Raw genomic sequence first — 15,798 nt, forward strand, 5'->3', positions numbered from 1 at the left:
CAATTGAAGTATAAATGTGAGGCCCCATTAGTCCGTTGCGCTGCGTCGCGTCATAACAAATAGGTATGAAAAACGTCGGTCGGTCGATTTTTTTATTAAAGTCACTGACATAGCCCGACGGATTAGCAAGCTGAAGTGGCAATAGGCAGGGCACATAGTACGCAGAATTGACGGCCGATGGGGCAGCAAGGTTCTGGAGTGAAGGCCACGTACCGGAAAACGCAGCGTGGGACGTCCACCCGCAAGTAGGGACACGGTATCGAATAGAAAGTATCGATACTGTACTCATGAGTAGTATCGATAAAAAAGTATCGTACTCGTAAAAGAATCGACACAAAAGTATCGATACCTCAAAGTATCGAGTTCTTTTCTCAGGCAGGGCCTACGCCATACGTTAGTTTGTCAATGTTAGTCAGTTCAGTAAGTATCGTCTGTACCTTCATTCATACAGTAAGAGAAAATGAAAAAGTAACAAATGGTACATATATAATTATAAGGGCTGATTTTTCCATCGTCTGATAACACTTAACAGACCAATAAAGTGTAATATGATTAAAAGTAAGTGTCACTTTATGTTATGCATTTATTATAAATATGAAGGTGTAGACAACTTTGATTCGCTGAGTTATACTTTATTGGTTTGTTAACTTATACCTTACGATGGATAAATCAGCCCTAAGATAAATAAAAACAACCTGTAAGTAAAGCCATAATTTTTTAATCTAAAATATTATAAATCCCATTCCTCCTCGGTACAATCGCTCAAGAAAAGAAGTTTGTCGAGCCTTTTTGGCGATAGGTGGTTACGGGTTTTAGTAATTGTACTTCCAGCTTTCGAAAACAATCTTTCTGAGGGCACTGAAGTCGCAGGAATCGATAAAAATTCTCGTGCCAATTTATATAATTTTGGGAAAACAACTTTCATGTCTTCCCATTGTTTCAGAGGATCCAAAGAGAGTGGCGAAACCTGTGTAGATAAATAATGGCTTATTTCATCCTTATTTTCAAACTGTGATGAAGCACTGGTTTTACTTCGCTTTTTCGTGTGAGCTAATTTCTTGTGGTGACTCCAAAAATCGTAAGTTGTTTCAAGAGAGGAATCGCTGTCATGATCGCTGCCGATAACACTAGGAGACGTTGTTATATATCTTCTCAGTGAAGAAATTGCCTTTGCACAAGCTTTAGCGTCCTGAAAATGGATATTCTTGAATCTCGGATCTAGCAAACATGACATTGCAATCAAATAATTACCTTCAATATGTCCGAATCGGCGTTCTATCTGTTTTAGGATTTCTTTTTTTACTGTATCTATTACCTTTCCATGGGGATCATCACCATCACCTACAGCCATAGGTATAGTATTAATCTGCGTCTTCAAACAGTTCACCATCGGAATTATTTTACTAATGGTTACATACTGTTCACCTGATAACTCTTTGGTTACATACTCCAGCGGTTTCAAAATACAAATCAATGTTTTAATATTTTGCATTTCTACAGCCGATGGTGTGGGTGGTGCTTTTGTATTTAACATCAAAATTTGATGAACTATTGGTGCTAATTCAATGTATCTCTGTAGCATATAATAGACGGAATTCCACCGAGTCTTCACGTCTAAAATCAGTTTGAGAGGTTGAGACCCAGTTTGCTTTTGACGTAAAGAGTCACTGAGGATTACACTGCTCTTGAAAAATTTTACAATGTCTCGTACCTTGCTTACTAATGCTCCTAAATCATTGACTGACATGGCAGATTCAGCAATTAGATTAATTGTATGAGCAAAGCAAGATAAATGTTTGTTCTTTTCTAGAAAATTTGCTATGCCGGCTATCATGTTCGAGCCATTGTCTGTAACTACTGCAGTTATTTTATCCAAACTGATGTGTATACCTGCACAAATTTCTTTTAATTTTTCAGCGATAAAATCACCAGTATGACGCTGATCCAGTGCAACGGTAGCTATGCAACGTGACACCAGTTTGTCTTCTTGCAAATAATGAGCAGTAACCCCTAAATAACTGGTAACAGTCATCATCTCACTCCAAATATCGCAGGTTAATGCCACGTGATCTACATTGTCAAATATATTTTCTATTTTCAAACGCATTACACTATAAAAGTGTTCGAATTGTGCTTTAAGGGTATCTACATGAGGAATTTTAAATGATGGACATGCTTGATGCATCAATTTTTTAAACCCACGCCCTTTCACAATGTCAAACGGTCTTTTATCAACGCAAATAAAATAAAGCAAACATTTGCAGAGTTTCAAATAATCTTTTCCTCCATCCAAATAAGAGTATTTTCGTTCCATTGATTGTACAATTGAAAGTTGCCTTTTTTTTGGAGGTGGTGCATAGGTTTCTTCTAACTCACCATCACCACTGATTACTATTGGAATTCTCTCGACATCAGATGGTGAAGGAGTTGTTAGCAATGCATCTGATTCAGGTGCTTTCGATGTACTTGTTGATGGTTGGGGTTCGTGATCACGACTCGTTAAATTCGACAGTTCTAACTTTTTCTGAATCGTCGACATCGTCGTTTGTTTTTTATCTCCTTTTACACTAAAAAGAATAATATAAAATAATCAGTTTCGTGCGCCTATTAAATGACTACAAAACAAATTTTAGGTTATATAAATAGGGACCATATAATCATTAAAAAAAATTACCTTGAGGCATCAGAATTAGGGTGTTTCTTTAAATGTTTATTCATGTTTGACGTATTCCCTGACGATTTTAAAGTTTTGAAACAAATCTTACATTTCACCTCATCTTTGTTAATCTTGACGAAATACTGCCAAACGTCACTCTTGGTAGGCGGCATTCTTTGGATATTGCACTGATTCAAATCCCGATACAAACACAGAATAATTGTGAGTGCTGTTCTGAATAGGTTGAAATATCAATAAGTCAATTATCATTTATCAATAATGCAAGAAAATCATTAAATATCAACATGTTATAAATAACAACCAACTGTCAGTTAACAACAACGAACGAATGAACCAGAGTTTTTTTTGTATGATTTTTTCGTGAGGTTAGGCAAAGGGATCTAAGTCCATACAGCTACAGTACAGCCAATGAACCATAGACTAATTAAACAAATGAAATGTGAATCCGGCAACCTACCGGCAACGGAACTATCTCTATGAATGAAAGCTTCAGCAAGATTGAACAAGATGGCGTTGCAAATGTTGCCATAAATTATGAATAAATAAAAAAACAAGTAATTTATTCGATACGATATCTGTCAAAAGTACTTGGTAAGTAAAAGTATCGAATACAAGTTATCGAGTACAAAAGTATCGGTATCGAAAAGAAACCTACTCGATACCATAAAGTATCGATACTTTTTTCGTGTCCCTACCCGCAAGGTGGATCTACGACCTGATAAAGGTAGCAGGAAGGCGCTGGATACAGGCCGCTACCAACCGTGCGATATGGAAGTCATTGGGGGAGGCCTATATTCAGCAGTGGACATCCTGTGGCTGAAATGATGATGATGATGATGACGCAGGACAACGGACTTATGTGACTTCACCCTAACAGGTGCTACTTTGGAGTCTTCTAGTGACTTGGCCCACTTTTAGCTTGGTCGACGGGCCAAGTCGTTGAACTGTATTTTCAAATATTTTTACTTCCAGTAACTGGGCCTTCACTTGATACAAATATTGACTGTTAATTTACCTTTACCATAAAAGAAAACATGTTCTATGAATAACTCCGTCAGCGTGAAAAGTATAGAACAGGCTTTCTACATGCTTCTGGTGAATCCAAGGGTCTTGCTTCTATAGTGGACTAAATTATTAAAGAAAGATTTTGTATGAAAGATGTAAGCTTACATTAAACTAATTATTTTTAATTTATTTTTCCATAGTTTTAAATACATATTTTCAAGAACATAATAAATTGCATGCATGCATGAAACTGTGACCTGACCTCCACATGATCACCAATATTATTAACCTTGGCCTCTTATTAAAATAAATCAAACTCATTCAGAAAGTGACAACCCTATCCAGCCAGTGTTGTTTCTACCCGAGCGTGAGTCACTCGGGCTATGTGACTTTTTATTGGTCGCCATTCGCGATAGAAGCTTATCATTCAATTGTAATAACACCAGTTGTGGTGTTTTGTTGCGGTTTAATAAAATATAAGCCATATTAGAGTTATTTAGCGGTTGACAAGAGGTATCTCTCCTAAAGAAGGTATTACTACTGGTAGGTAGGTAGGTGACTGTATGTATCCCAGACTGCATCCCACTTAATATCAGGTGCGATTGTGGTCAAATACCTGCCTTGTTACGCATTAAAAAAAAATTAGTTATAGGTATTGTTAAGCATAATAACTGTATTTTTATTTTCTGAAAACGGACGACATCGTTCTGCTGTGTCACTTATTATCTGTGCATGCTTCTGTTATTTAAATTTTATTCGAAGATCCTTATTAGCCTCCAAAATTAAACATCTGGTGGATATTATATGCCTCTAGTACGTCATGGCTCTGAGCAGTTGACTGCAAAGTTTCCTGAGAGTTTAACTGGGATCTTCATTAAAAACATTTTTTATGCATAATAAGGCAATTATTTGACTGATGCAGTCTAGGATGGTACATAAATCTGCCATGTAAGTGCCTATTCACTCTCGCCTTGAAAATACCCGAACTACTTATAGTCTTCGGGAAAGACAGCAGCAGGCAGCGAATTCCAGTCCCTAGCTGTTCGCATTATAAAAGAATCATCGAAACGCTTTGAGCTAGCTGGTGGAATGTCGACAATATCAAGTCACTCAGTCTAATTTACTACACGCTGCCTAGGCGAGTTAAGGAGGCCTGATGTTCGTGTATTTAGTTTACAAAATCCACAGAAAGAATATGAGTGATCCTCTTCTACACACGCTAAAAATTTACCGAACCTACCCTCGAGAATCTTCTTTTCTACTGGATGTTATTTTCTGTGACTGTTAGGGACTAATCCATATCCATAACAACTCTTGAAGTGGTTTTTGTGCACCAGAGCCACCCATTTGAACTAGGCAGGTATTTTACATGCTGTAATAGGTAATACATAACAGCAAAGAAGACATCTTTATAGCAAGTTGTGTGAACTTGTAGTAATTTTAATTAATTATAAAAAAAAATTGGCTTGGCGATTGGTCATCAATTGCGCTTATTGGTGCATGTTTTCTATTTGGAAAATAACCAGCACTTCTCTTTATTTACTTAAGCAATTCAACAAGGAAATGCAGGTAGCCAATCATACTGATGGGCATATAAACATAATTTTAATACGAAGGAAAGATTTTATTGTTCATGTTCACTTAATTCAAATGTTATTTTAATTATTAGCCACTAGATTGTGTAAATAAATAGTAACTTATGAAGTTTATTGGCCTACAGTGGTTTTGTTATACCTACAGAAAGAATTTTCCTCAATTGTCAAGTCAAGTAGCGAGTTTCAATAATATTTTTAATTTTAAGAACATAAATTTATACCCGTGAATTTAGTCTTATTAGGTAGCTATGCTGGTTACTTTAGCCCTAGAGGGCTTCTTTGTATCAACAAAAAAGTATTGATATTGAACAAAGTATTTTGCAACGAACTAAAAATAAATAGATAAGCGTCAGTAACGTAAGTAGTAATCTAACATTGCCCTGCCAATTATACCGTTTATTGACATTGCATTGAAGAGGTGGGAAATAAATAATTTTTGTTTAGGGCCAAAGTTGCCCCAAGAAAATACAGGGAAATTATGAAATAAGCCCCATGTTAGTTACATCCCATATTAATTCCATTGAGATACCTATTCTTTTCAAAGTTCTAACCTGTCTACCAATACATAATTATTTTATTTAAAGTCGTAAAAACGTAATAGACAAATAGACTTAAGATACGTAAATACATACAGGAAAGTAGGTATGAGTGAAACAGTGATAATTAAATATTATTGCATTAGAATATTCATTAACATCTTTTTATTTATATTTTGTTTTAATATTGTCGCAAAGCTACGTTAATAATACTTATTTTTATGCCTTAATTGCACGTTTTATGCTTTGTTTGTGTTTTTGTTTTGCAACAAATGATTAAAACTTGACAGCATTAAGAACCTATTAATTATTTTTTAGCTACTAGAAAAATCATTAGCAAGATTAGAAAATAAACAAATATCGATTTAAGACAACGATGTGGTATACTAATCGATTAATTAGTAAAACTGACTCATCGTGTATCGAGAACTCAGTTTTTTGTTCATTAAATTAGTATAATCGATGCAACCGAATAAAACCTGTTCAACAAGTTTTTTTATCTCCAAATAGGGACTCTATTGGTGAGTGAAATTAGCATAGAAGCATAGCGAGTCAAATAAAAGTCTTCTGAAGTAAAACAGTCCAAGTAATTTCAGACAGTAGATATTTTATGTACAGTTGACAACAAACTAGACTATTATACAGTGTGAGTCACGTTAAAGTGTACATATGAAAATGGATGAAACTAGACCAATTTTTATCGACAAAAAAGAGGTAAAAATTTTTTTGACATTTTTTAAAAAAAAATTATAGAATTTTTTTTCTTCCAATTACTTATTGTAAAGAAAACGTAATAACTTTTAAACTAAGCGGTATATCCTGATAAAATAAAAACAATAATAATGCTAAATAACAGGCGATACTAAAAAAATACATAAAATACACAAAAAATGCCAACAAATAATAAAAAATGATACTTTTTGAAAAAAAATCTGCTTTTAAATTCGTGTTTTTTTGGTTATTTGATAAATTTCTCCAAAAAATGCCCCTATAACAGGTGGTTTTTATTACTTTGTATTATTCTCTATCGTATTATCTTTGTAAAACCAAAAATTGCATGTCTCTATCCCTATCACAACATTTGCTATGATCGTTTGAACAAAGGCCTGCCACAACATTATTCTCCGCTACAGGTAGAGACAATTTTAATTTTAACTAAAATGCTTATTTTACTTCGAAATCTTTTGTTTTTATTTGAAATCTAACTTGTCTTTATCAAAATTACAAATCTAGAGCCATTTTCAGTTTCGTTGTTAACGAAGCGTTGAATGGCGCGCCCGGAGAGGCTTAGTTCAAACGATCATTGCAAACGTTGTGATAGGGATAGAGACATGCGATTTTTGGTTTTACGAAGGTAATACGATAGAGAATAATACAAAGTAATAAAAACCACCGGTTATAGGGGAATTTTTTGGAGAAATTTATCAAATAACCAAAAAAACACGAATTTAAAAGCAGATTTTTTTCAGAAAGTTTTTTTTTAATTATTTGTTGGCCTTTTTTGTGTATTTTATGTATTTTTTTAGTATTGCCTGTTATTTAGCATTATTACTGTTTTTATTTTATCAGGATATACCGCTTAGTTTAAAAGTTATTACGTTTTCTTTACAATAAGTAATTGGAAGAAAAAAAATTCTATTAAAAATTAAAAAAAAATCTCAAAAAAATTTTGACCTCTTTTTTTGTCGATAAAAATAGGTCTAGATTCATCTATTTTCATATGTACACTTTAACGTGACTCACACTGTATATTTTATGTTGGGAAATATTTAACTACAACTATTATTTAAGACGCCACATTCTTAGCTCTATCTGCACATAACCACAACTCTGACAATCAGGTGAACCGTGAAATTGAGGTCGATATCAGTCGGTTTCAAATATAAAAACTAAATAAATAGTGACTGAGTTTCTTGCGCTGCTGCTTCTTAGCAGTGGCCCATTCATTGTCCCGCCGAAGCGGTGGTAGGGTTTACTAGGACGTGCAAAAATAAAATTGAGTATTAAGTATTAGGTTTTTTTTGTTTTGAGAAACAGATTTGCTATGTAAAAATAGCTATATTTTATGCTATTAAATGAATAGCGAACCCTATGTGTCAATAAGTGCCAATGTCACTGGCAACAGCTTCTATGTATTTCCCGTTCACCCGCCTTGATTCCTTTTATTTAACTTTATGAATCACTCTTAAAAATTTTATCACGGGGAAGTATCAAAAAGAAAAGTTTTTATCGGCCATTGTATTTATTTGTGAGTCAACATACTTATGTTGTTTGGTAGGTGCTTATAATGGTTTTATTTCGGACGAATAAACTCCAGAAAACTGTCAATCTGTTTCGTAGAAAATGTTTGATAACGGCTAAAAAAGTTCTAGGTATCAGGTAGAGCAATGGTGAGGTGATTAATGCTATGCAGTAAGGACCCAGGTTATATTGTAGAATGAGACAAGAAGTGTTTAGTTCACAGAAGAATACCTACATACGGAATGTTAGTTGATGTATTCTAGAATACAAAATAGAGTATAAGAATTAGTGTTTACAATTTCGTATGCGAATCACATTTTTACATAACAGTTGAAAAATGCTCTTCTAGCAAATGGGTAACCAGATAAAAAATGCATTTCTCAGAGGTATTTCATGACATGATGAGTATTGACAAATTAGTTGAAATTCCCCCTCTGCATCGAATTGACGAAATTTTGAAGGATTTGATTAAGATTCATTACCCGATTGCGCCAGAAGGAGGGTTATGTTTTTTAGGCGAACTGTTCAAATCAGAGTCATGTTTTCGCAAAGTCCTCAAAGTCACAATCTTCGTTTCTTTTTTCTTTTTTCTATTATCTTCATCATCATCATCATCATCAACAACAGCCCTTAACAGTCCGCTGTTGTAAAAGTACTACAATTCGTCTAAGAACTGCTTTATATGTCACCTTGGCTGTGAACTTAGATGTTACAGCAACCGTAAAGATGTCTATAAGTTAAACGAAAATTTACCTTCAGTGAGACGTAGCATTGTTTACGCACAGATACCGCCTTAAATTAAGCATTCAAGTGTCTTATTATTACAACAACGGTACATCACCGCTAACAAACATTTTTTGTTGTAACCTTAGACCTCCCAATACGTGGAGTTGCTTTAGATTTTTAATTTAGATAAAAAAAGTAAAAGAGTAGATTTCATCATATAGCGTTCGGGCCCGGCCGTGGGGTCACAGGCTTATAGGCACTGGATGTGAACAATATAATGTAATGGACCAATTGTAGTTTGATTTCATAAAATATTTGAATTTGAATTTATTTTTTTGCAGGTCAGGATCCCGAGGCTGCGTTGTTTGACTCCAATTCTTCGTGTTGGTAAGTGGAGACATTGTTTTTTAACAATGAATTGCTATAATAATATTGGCAATTTTACTTGTAAGGTTTAAAATAATTTACGATCGTGCAAAGTTGCTTAGGATGCAGTTTGCATCGTGATTGGAAGTCCATAGAAAAGTGAAAAAAGTGTCCATGGAAAGAACTACGGTAATTCCACATTTGGAACGTTTACCAATTAGAGACCCAAAACAAATGAAATAGTTAAGAACATTTATATCAGAGGTACTTACATTTTACATAATTTGAATTCCACACATATTCTACGTGACGTATGTAATGTTTACCAGCAGTTTGTGCATACCTCTTGTATGTGCATGATGTTTCTACTCTTCTTATTAATTACGTGTGTATGCTTACAAGCTAAACGCTGTAGCTATTTATTTAGTTGTAGTTGTTGCTCTTTTGCAATAAGTCTTAACCCTTTACGGCGCAAGAACGTATTTTATTATTTTTATGTCAAAAACAGGTCGTATGAGGTATATAGAAGATGGGAAAAATAGTTAAAAAAAACACACTTGAAAAAAAAGTATTTATTTTTGAAAAAAACATGGTGTTGCAGAAGTGCATCATGGTGTAAAATCGTACCAAAAAGTAGGGGGTAAGAGAGGTTTATGTGTCAATGTTTACTACGCAGTTTAATCTTATAATGTACCATTACGCGGTCCATCAGGTCCTCCCATGTGATGATAATATTCTGCTACCTACTATAAAAGGCCCCTCTACAGTAATGTTTCTTTTGTGACTTGTCAACTCTACTTTACTACGGATGTGAGGTTCTTGCCAGCAATGCTGGATACCCGATTCACAATCTTATTAACTCTCCAAGCTACCAAGGATATACCAACGCCATCATAATTTGAAACCTGTTCAACTGATGTTCCTCTAGGTTATCCTTTTAGCTGCTTTCCTTCTGGGAGCTTACAGTTAAGAATGCGGTTTCACCTAACGTTTTCCAAAGCTAAAATCTCACGGCAGCTCTTGGATTTCATTAGCCAGGTCATAAGATCTTCTGAACCTTATCTGGTTTACGCTAAGCTCTAAGTTTTCATTTTTCCATAGTGTATTTGCCTTTAGGGATAAGCGCGCTTCTTGATATGGTGGCAGAACTGGAACTAGGGGCAGGAACAGCTTGCAATGTATCACATGGCTGAGCTGTAGTGCTGCTATCAGCCTCAAAGTACGGCGGCAAGATGTTCTTGTCCTCTGGCTCCAGTACTTCTGGTTCCTCATCAGAGTTCTCTGTTCATTAGGTTCCAATGTGTATGATGGATCAGCTACATCATCGTTGTCTGAGAAATCTGAGCCATCATCACTATTTTCCCATTGGTCCAGAATATTCTCCAAGTCCTCAGTCGTCCAAGATTGGGTCCTGGTACCTGGATGTGGAAGCCTCGAAGTCATAATGGGTCTAGAAGAAAAGAGATAGATATTAGACACATAGTAAAAATGATAAATTTAAAGCGCAATGATGCATAACTGCATCATAAGAAAATTGTCCTCTAATTCTGTAAATACAATAAAAATCATTTCAAATATATCAAATTATTGAAAACCAATAACTTACCCTCACTCCACACCAATTTCAGATCAATATTTTCATTAACACCAGAAAAACAAAGAATCAAAATCACCACCGAACAAAACAAACCGGATTTTACAAGTTCCTCACTTTAGGTGATCACAAAAATAAAATAGCGCCATCTAGCACAAACAGAGTTAACTAACTCGTAAGGGTGCTTTGCTGCAGATATGCCGCACTACGTTATAAGGTATTTTTGTTACTGTTTGAAAGATTCTATGAGTTCAAGTGGTATGATGCAGAACTGCAATTGAGCGCCGTAAAGGGTTAAAACAATACATTTTTCGTGTAATCTTTGAGATTCAATTGTATTTTATTTTTATTTTATCCACAACGAGGAAGCTCTTGGCCTGTATCTCACCTGATGGTAAGTGACGATCAGGCCGAAGGTGGAAGCGAGCTTCACCCGGAATCCTCAACCACGGAGGAACTGGCTATCTTACCTCCAACTGCCGGAACACAACAATGCTGTTAACATTGTTGTTATGGCGACAGACTTAGGTAATTGTTGTCTCATCCAGCAACTGTATTGTTTCTTTGTAGTTTTCTTGCATACACTCGTGTTTATTTCCGTGTACTTAGCATGATGGAGCATGCTTAGTGCCTTGTGGGGGGAGGGGGGCATTATTTATTCAGTTTGCTATGGGAAATGCAGCGATATTGCTATCGCAAACTGTTTCATCTGGCTTGCTTGTTTTATTATTATTACATGCGAAGGTCTGATTCGGAAATTTAATAAAGTATGTTTGCTCGGTTCGGTTCTTAGAATTTTAACAGCTTATACTTGTGAGTAGGAAGAATAATTCATGTCGAAAGATAAACACTGTTATTAAGAATGATTTAACAACGAAAAATAGACAGTGTAAAATAGCTAATAATTTTATGCTAGCTACTGTACATAGATCACGCACGATCATAACATGTGTAACAGACACCAACTATAAGTTTTCTACCTACGCGCTACGCAACGGCAACAATACAAATTTTAGTTATAAACACGACCGCACTGAAAAAACCCGCTCGCCCCGATCCGCACAAAAACTCAAAGGCGGTGGTTAATTTATTCAGTAGCGAAGTGTGTGACTGCCAGCGTTTCTTATGCAAATCGCACGATATTTACGACTGAGGGGATACACAGAGATTAAACCGTAAGCTACAGACGCGACAATGGAATTTGTTTATTATTGGCAACTGGCGAGGGGATTGAAACCAATACAGACGAGAATCAAGCTTCACAATGCACCTTATGTGGTTGTAATAGATTCTATTTTAACAACATGACATTTTGTGGACTGTATTGTAGGTTTAATTGAAATAATTGTAAATTTTTTACTGCTTTGTGCCCGGTAAATGGAAGATATCGCTTCCTAATCCCGCTTATATTGTGCCGCACCTTCTTTTGTGTTTCTTTTACTGTCAGTTTTTGAGTTGTTTTTAATTATAGAGAATAAATTTATCTAAAGTGGAAGGAAAACACTAATGAAATGAAAATAGCAACGTAATTCATAGTATCAATTTCATCATCCACTATCAGTCGCTTGTTCAATGTGTTCACCTCAGATCAGAGTAACATTGAAATTAAAATTTGATTAAATTTCAAAGTTTTCCTTGATTACAATTACTGTTACATTTGTGATTTTACTAATTTCATTGTGGTATTTGTCACTTTCAAAGACATGACCTATCTGCGAAAATAAATAATCTATTTTAGAAGGGTGTTTCTTCGTGTTCAAATAAAATAATGAGTGACCGCTGCTTGTGCTTTTGGTGTCAAAGTTTATTTTGCTGCATTGTTTGTAATTTATTACTAAAATGTATCATTAATAATACAATGACAATTACAAAGAAACTTTTTTCTCATGTAATTGACAGTCGTATTCACAAACGATGCTTTCATAAGTGAAGCAGCAAATTGAACGCACAGCGTTAAATAGAGCTCTGTAATTGGTTCGTGTGTCACCCTGTGCGTCCACGCGCACTGTGAGATCTCATAGCAATGTTTGTGAATACGGGCGTAAGTGCTAAACATGCAAAATATTTTAATATTTTTAAGTTATCAACATTTAGGTAGGGTGAATGCAACATTATTTGGTACTACCTAACTTGATAAAAGTTGAATACAAAAAATATAATTTCGAAGCCAAATAAACTCCTTTAAAGAAAAAAAGTTTGTTGACACTTTCCACAATAGCTTATTTAATATTTACGCAATTTACATTCTCAAAGCTGAGCCCTATTGTGTTAAAAATTACACAATTTAAAAGCGAAAGATTCTTTTGATATCTAGTCCCTCGAAAGTAACCCTTTATGTAATAATTCACTAAACAATATCCAAAACCAGATATTTTTGATAGTGGTGCGGTGGTCAGAGAACACAATGGGTTTGGATTAAATGGTCCAAGTTGTGTGACGTCACAAGATGGCCCTTTGTGGTGCACCCACGTGGAATGTATGGATAAACATTGTAGGGTTTTTTGTAGGGAGCGGTGTGAGCTTGCTTGGGGACAGTTCGTTTGGGAATAGTTTTAGTTCTGTCACAGTAGCAGTATGTACCGTAGGAAAAAGTATATTGACCAATTTGACCATGTTATGTGTAAATCCAAAGACTGCAGTTGTTTGTTACTCCAAAATAAATCACTTCTTAATTTACGTCAATATTGCTTGCAATTTTCAGTAGATACATATTATTCTACGTCCCACGAAACTAAAAATTCTATGAAGATTTTCTTATCATTGTTTGTTCTTTTTATTCTACATACACACGTTGTTTTTGTACTAAAGAAGGTAATGTACAAAAATTATTAGGTAGGTAGGTATTATAAAAATTCCAAAATCACGTTTGAAAAATAAACTTTTACTTATTTACTTATTAATAATGACCAAATGAAGTCCTACCACAAGGGATGAACCCATAAATTTGGGGTTGTCATGCTGTTCCCTCGTCCTTTCGTCCTGTCCAAACAATTTTCGCTTTTATATCCTTATCTTGTACCGCATAGAGTTTAGATTTCTCTGACCTTTAACCAAGCATCAGGAATGTCATGGACCAGTTTGCCTACGAATCGTGATAATTGTCCTACGTTTGATAAAAGCAGACGTGTCAGTATCTTTTATGTTACACTGAAAAAAGATATAGTAGCTCTACTAATAATAGTTTTTAGTCACGCTATAGTGTAACCGTTAGCTGATAATATAATTAAAAATCATTTCGTAGACATTCACTGTTGAACATAGGCCTCCCCCAATGATTTCCATAATTTAAAGTTCTTCTTGGCCCAATACTGGAAGAAATGTATTATTGCATTAAGTTCATAGAATTTATGAACATTGATGTTGTGTGCAACAAAGTTTTTAAATAACAAATAAAGAACGACTTCCATATTTCATCAGTTTTAAACTGGATTTAATTTAGTACTTAAAACATTTCGTTCAGATTAACCTGACCGTAGTCTCAGGTTATAATACTTCCAATAAAAAGCTTTAGTACTATAAAATCCGTAGGACCTCCTCCATCCACTTTATTTATGGTCCGATCAGAGCAGGCGTGTTAGTATCACTAATAGGCATTCTCGTCATGTCGCAGCTTGTCTATGATATCAACATTAGCATCACAACTAGACAAGTCACGACTCACATTTACGTTGTCTATGGGTTTCCAAATTGGATGTAATATGAGTTCCAAGAAATTTGAAAATAGGACACATTTTTTCTTTAACCTGGAAAAAATTGTTTAAAGCAGAATTTCACCGCCTAACTTTAATCGTAACTATAAAGATAACCGGTGCTTTTTGCATGGAGTTTGACAGATTTTTGACGTTTGTTAAAGTTAAACTCAGCTCTAGTATAACTTTACTTTACTGATGTGCTAACAAACGCCAGATCGTCTACAGTTCGTTATTATCAATTAGTTTATACCGTTACCTTATTTCAAGTCCTAAGTAGTAATTAAATTATAACACAGTTTTAATTTGTTCGGTTAAAGTTAATTTTCAAAAAATAAAATAAAAAAAAACGGACAAAATGGAGTTTTAGTTAAAACGATAGTTTTCTATGCCCCTTGCCTTTTTACTCATCTTTGATATTCCCGAGCTTCTAAACGATTCATCATCATTAAGTTTAGTTTCTACTGCAAGAGGACTATCCTCTAATTACCAGAGGACTAGGAAGGATTTTACCTACACTCCTCACACTCGTTGGGGTTAGTTGGTTCCTAATGAAATTATTATTACTGACGAGATTGCTACCATGTCCCTAAATTTTGAGTTTCCGATATTTCGGCACTGTTGCAAGCGCCCATGGTCACGGAGTAACTGAAGAAACTTGGTTCCTAATGATTTTGTACATGTGAGCTCTTTTAAATATACGATAACCATAATACTTATCGAAGTTGATTTCTGTTGTTCAAAACTTACAAATTACCCGCTTAAATGGTAAATGTTTGAAGGGCGTAGGGCGGAAGGAAGCCCATTCCTTGTCTAATGGTCCGGCACGCACCGTGAGAACTGAGATGCTTTGGGAAAGGTATGGCAACACCAGGGAAATATTGGCATCTTATGTTAGTGGAATAAGAGTTAATTTGCAATGAATTTGTGTATTTTTAGGTGCTGTCGATTGTATGATGATACGAATATTAAGTATCAGACATAGGTTAGCTTTTAGTTATTCTGGGTTTTTTAATGGTAGAGTTAATGGCTCCTCAAGTCATTTAATTTGACGATACGTCAGTGTCATTTTATCAGCGCTTGCGATTACGAGCTTTCTCTATCGTGTGAGTTGTGACAAGTGATGTCACTCTGGTGTCAGACCATAAGCCTTTGACATGGTTCAATAGGATATTCGAAGAACGAAATTGTGTTTCTTTTTGATTCAAGCCAACAATGAATGTTGTCACTATACTTTAATCAAAAGTAAGTAATTAAACTATGCACATGTTGTACTTGGGAATTGAACTTATCGTACATACTCGTAGCATTACCTAATGGTAAATTACTTTTTAATATGTGATGATTAAAAATTTGCTGTCTTTCCCGA

General features: G+C 34.9%; 1 protein-coding gene across 1 annotated transcript; it reads right to left on the bottom strand.

Annotated features, from left to right (window-relative positions):
* Positions 1 to 1,099: 1,099 nt before the first annotated feature.
* On the bottom strand, positions 1,100 to 3,366 carry LOC135080124 (E3 SUMO-protein ligase ZBED1-like). Its single transcript, XM_063974812.1, has 3 exons — positions 2,675 to 3,366; positions 1,252 to 2,567; positions 1,100 to 1,189 (listed from the first exon to the last, which is right to left on the bottom strand). Exons 1-3 carry the CDS (start codon positions 2,827 to 2,829, stop codon positions 1,182 to 1,184), a joined length of 1,479 nt encoding a protein of 492 aa, XP_063830882.1. The 5' UTR covers positions 2,830 to 3,366; the 3' UTR covers positions 1,100 to 1,181.
* Positions 3,367 to 15,798: the final 12,432 nt, after the last annotated feature.

This window comes from Ostrinia nubilalis, chromosome 17 (genome assembly GCF_963855985.1).
Source record: "Ostrinia nubilalis chromosome 17, ilOstNubi1.1, whole genome shotgun sequence".
Lineage (NCBI taxonomy): Eukaryota > Metazoa > Arthropoda > Insecta > Lepidoptera > Crambidae > Ostrinia > Ostrinia nubilalis.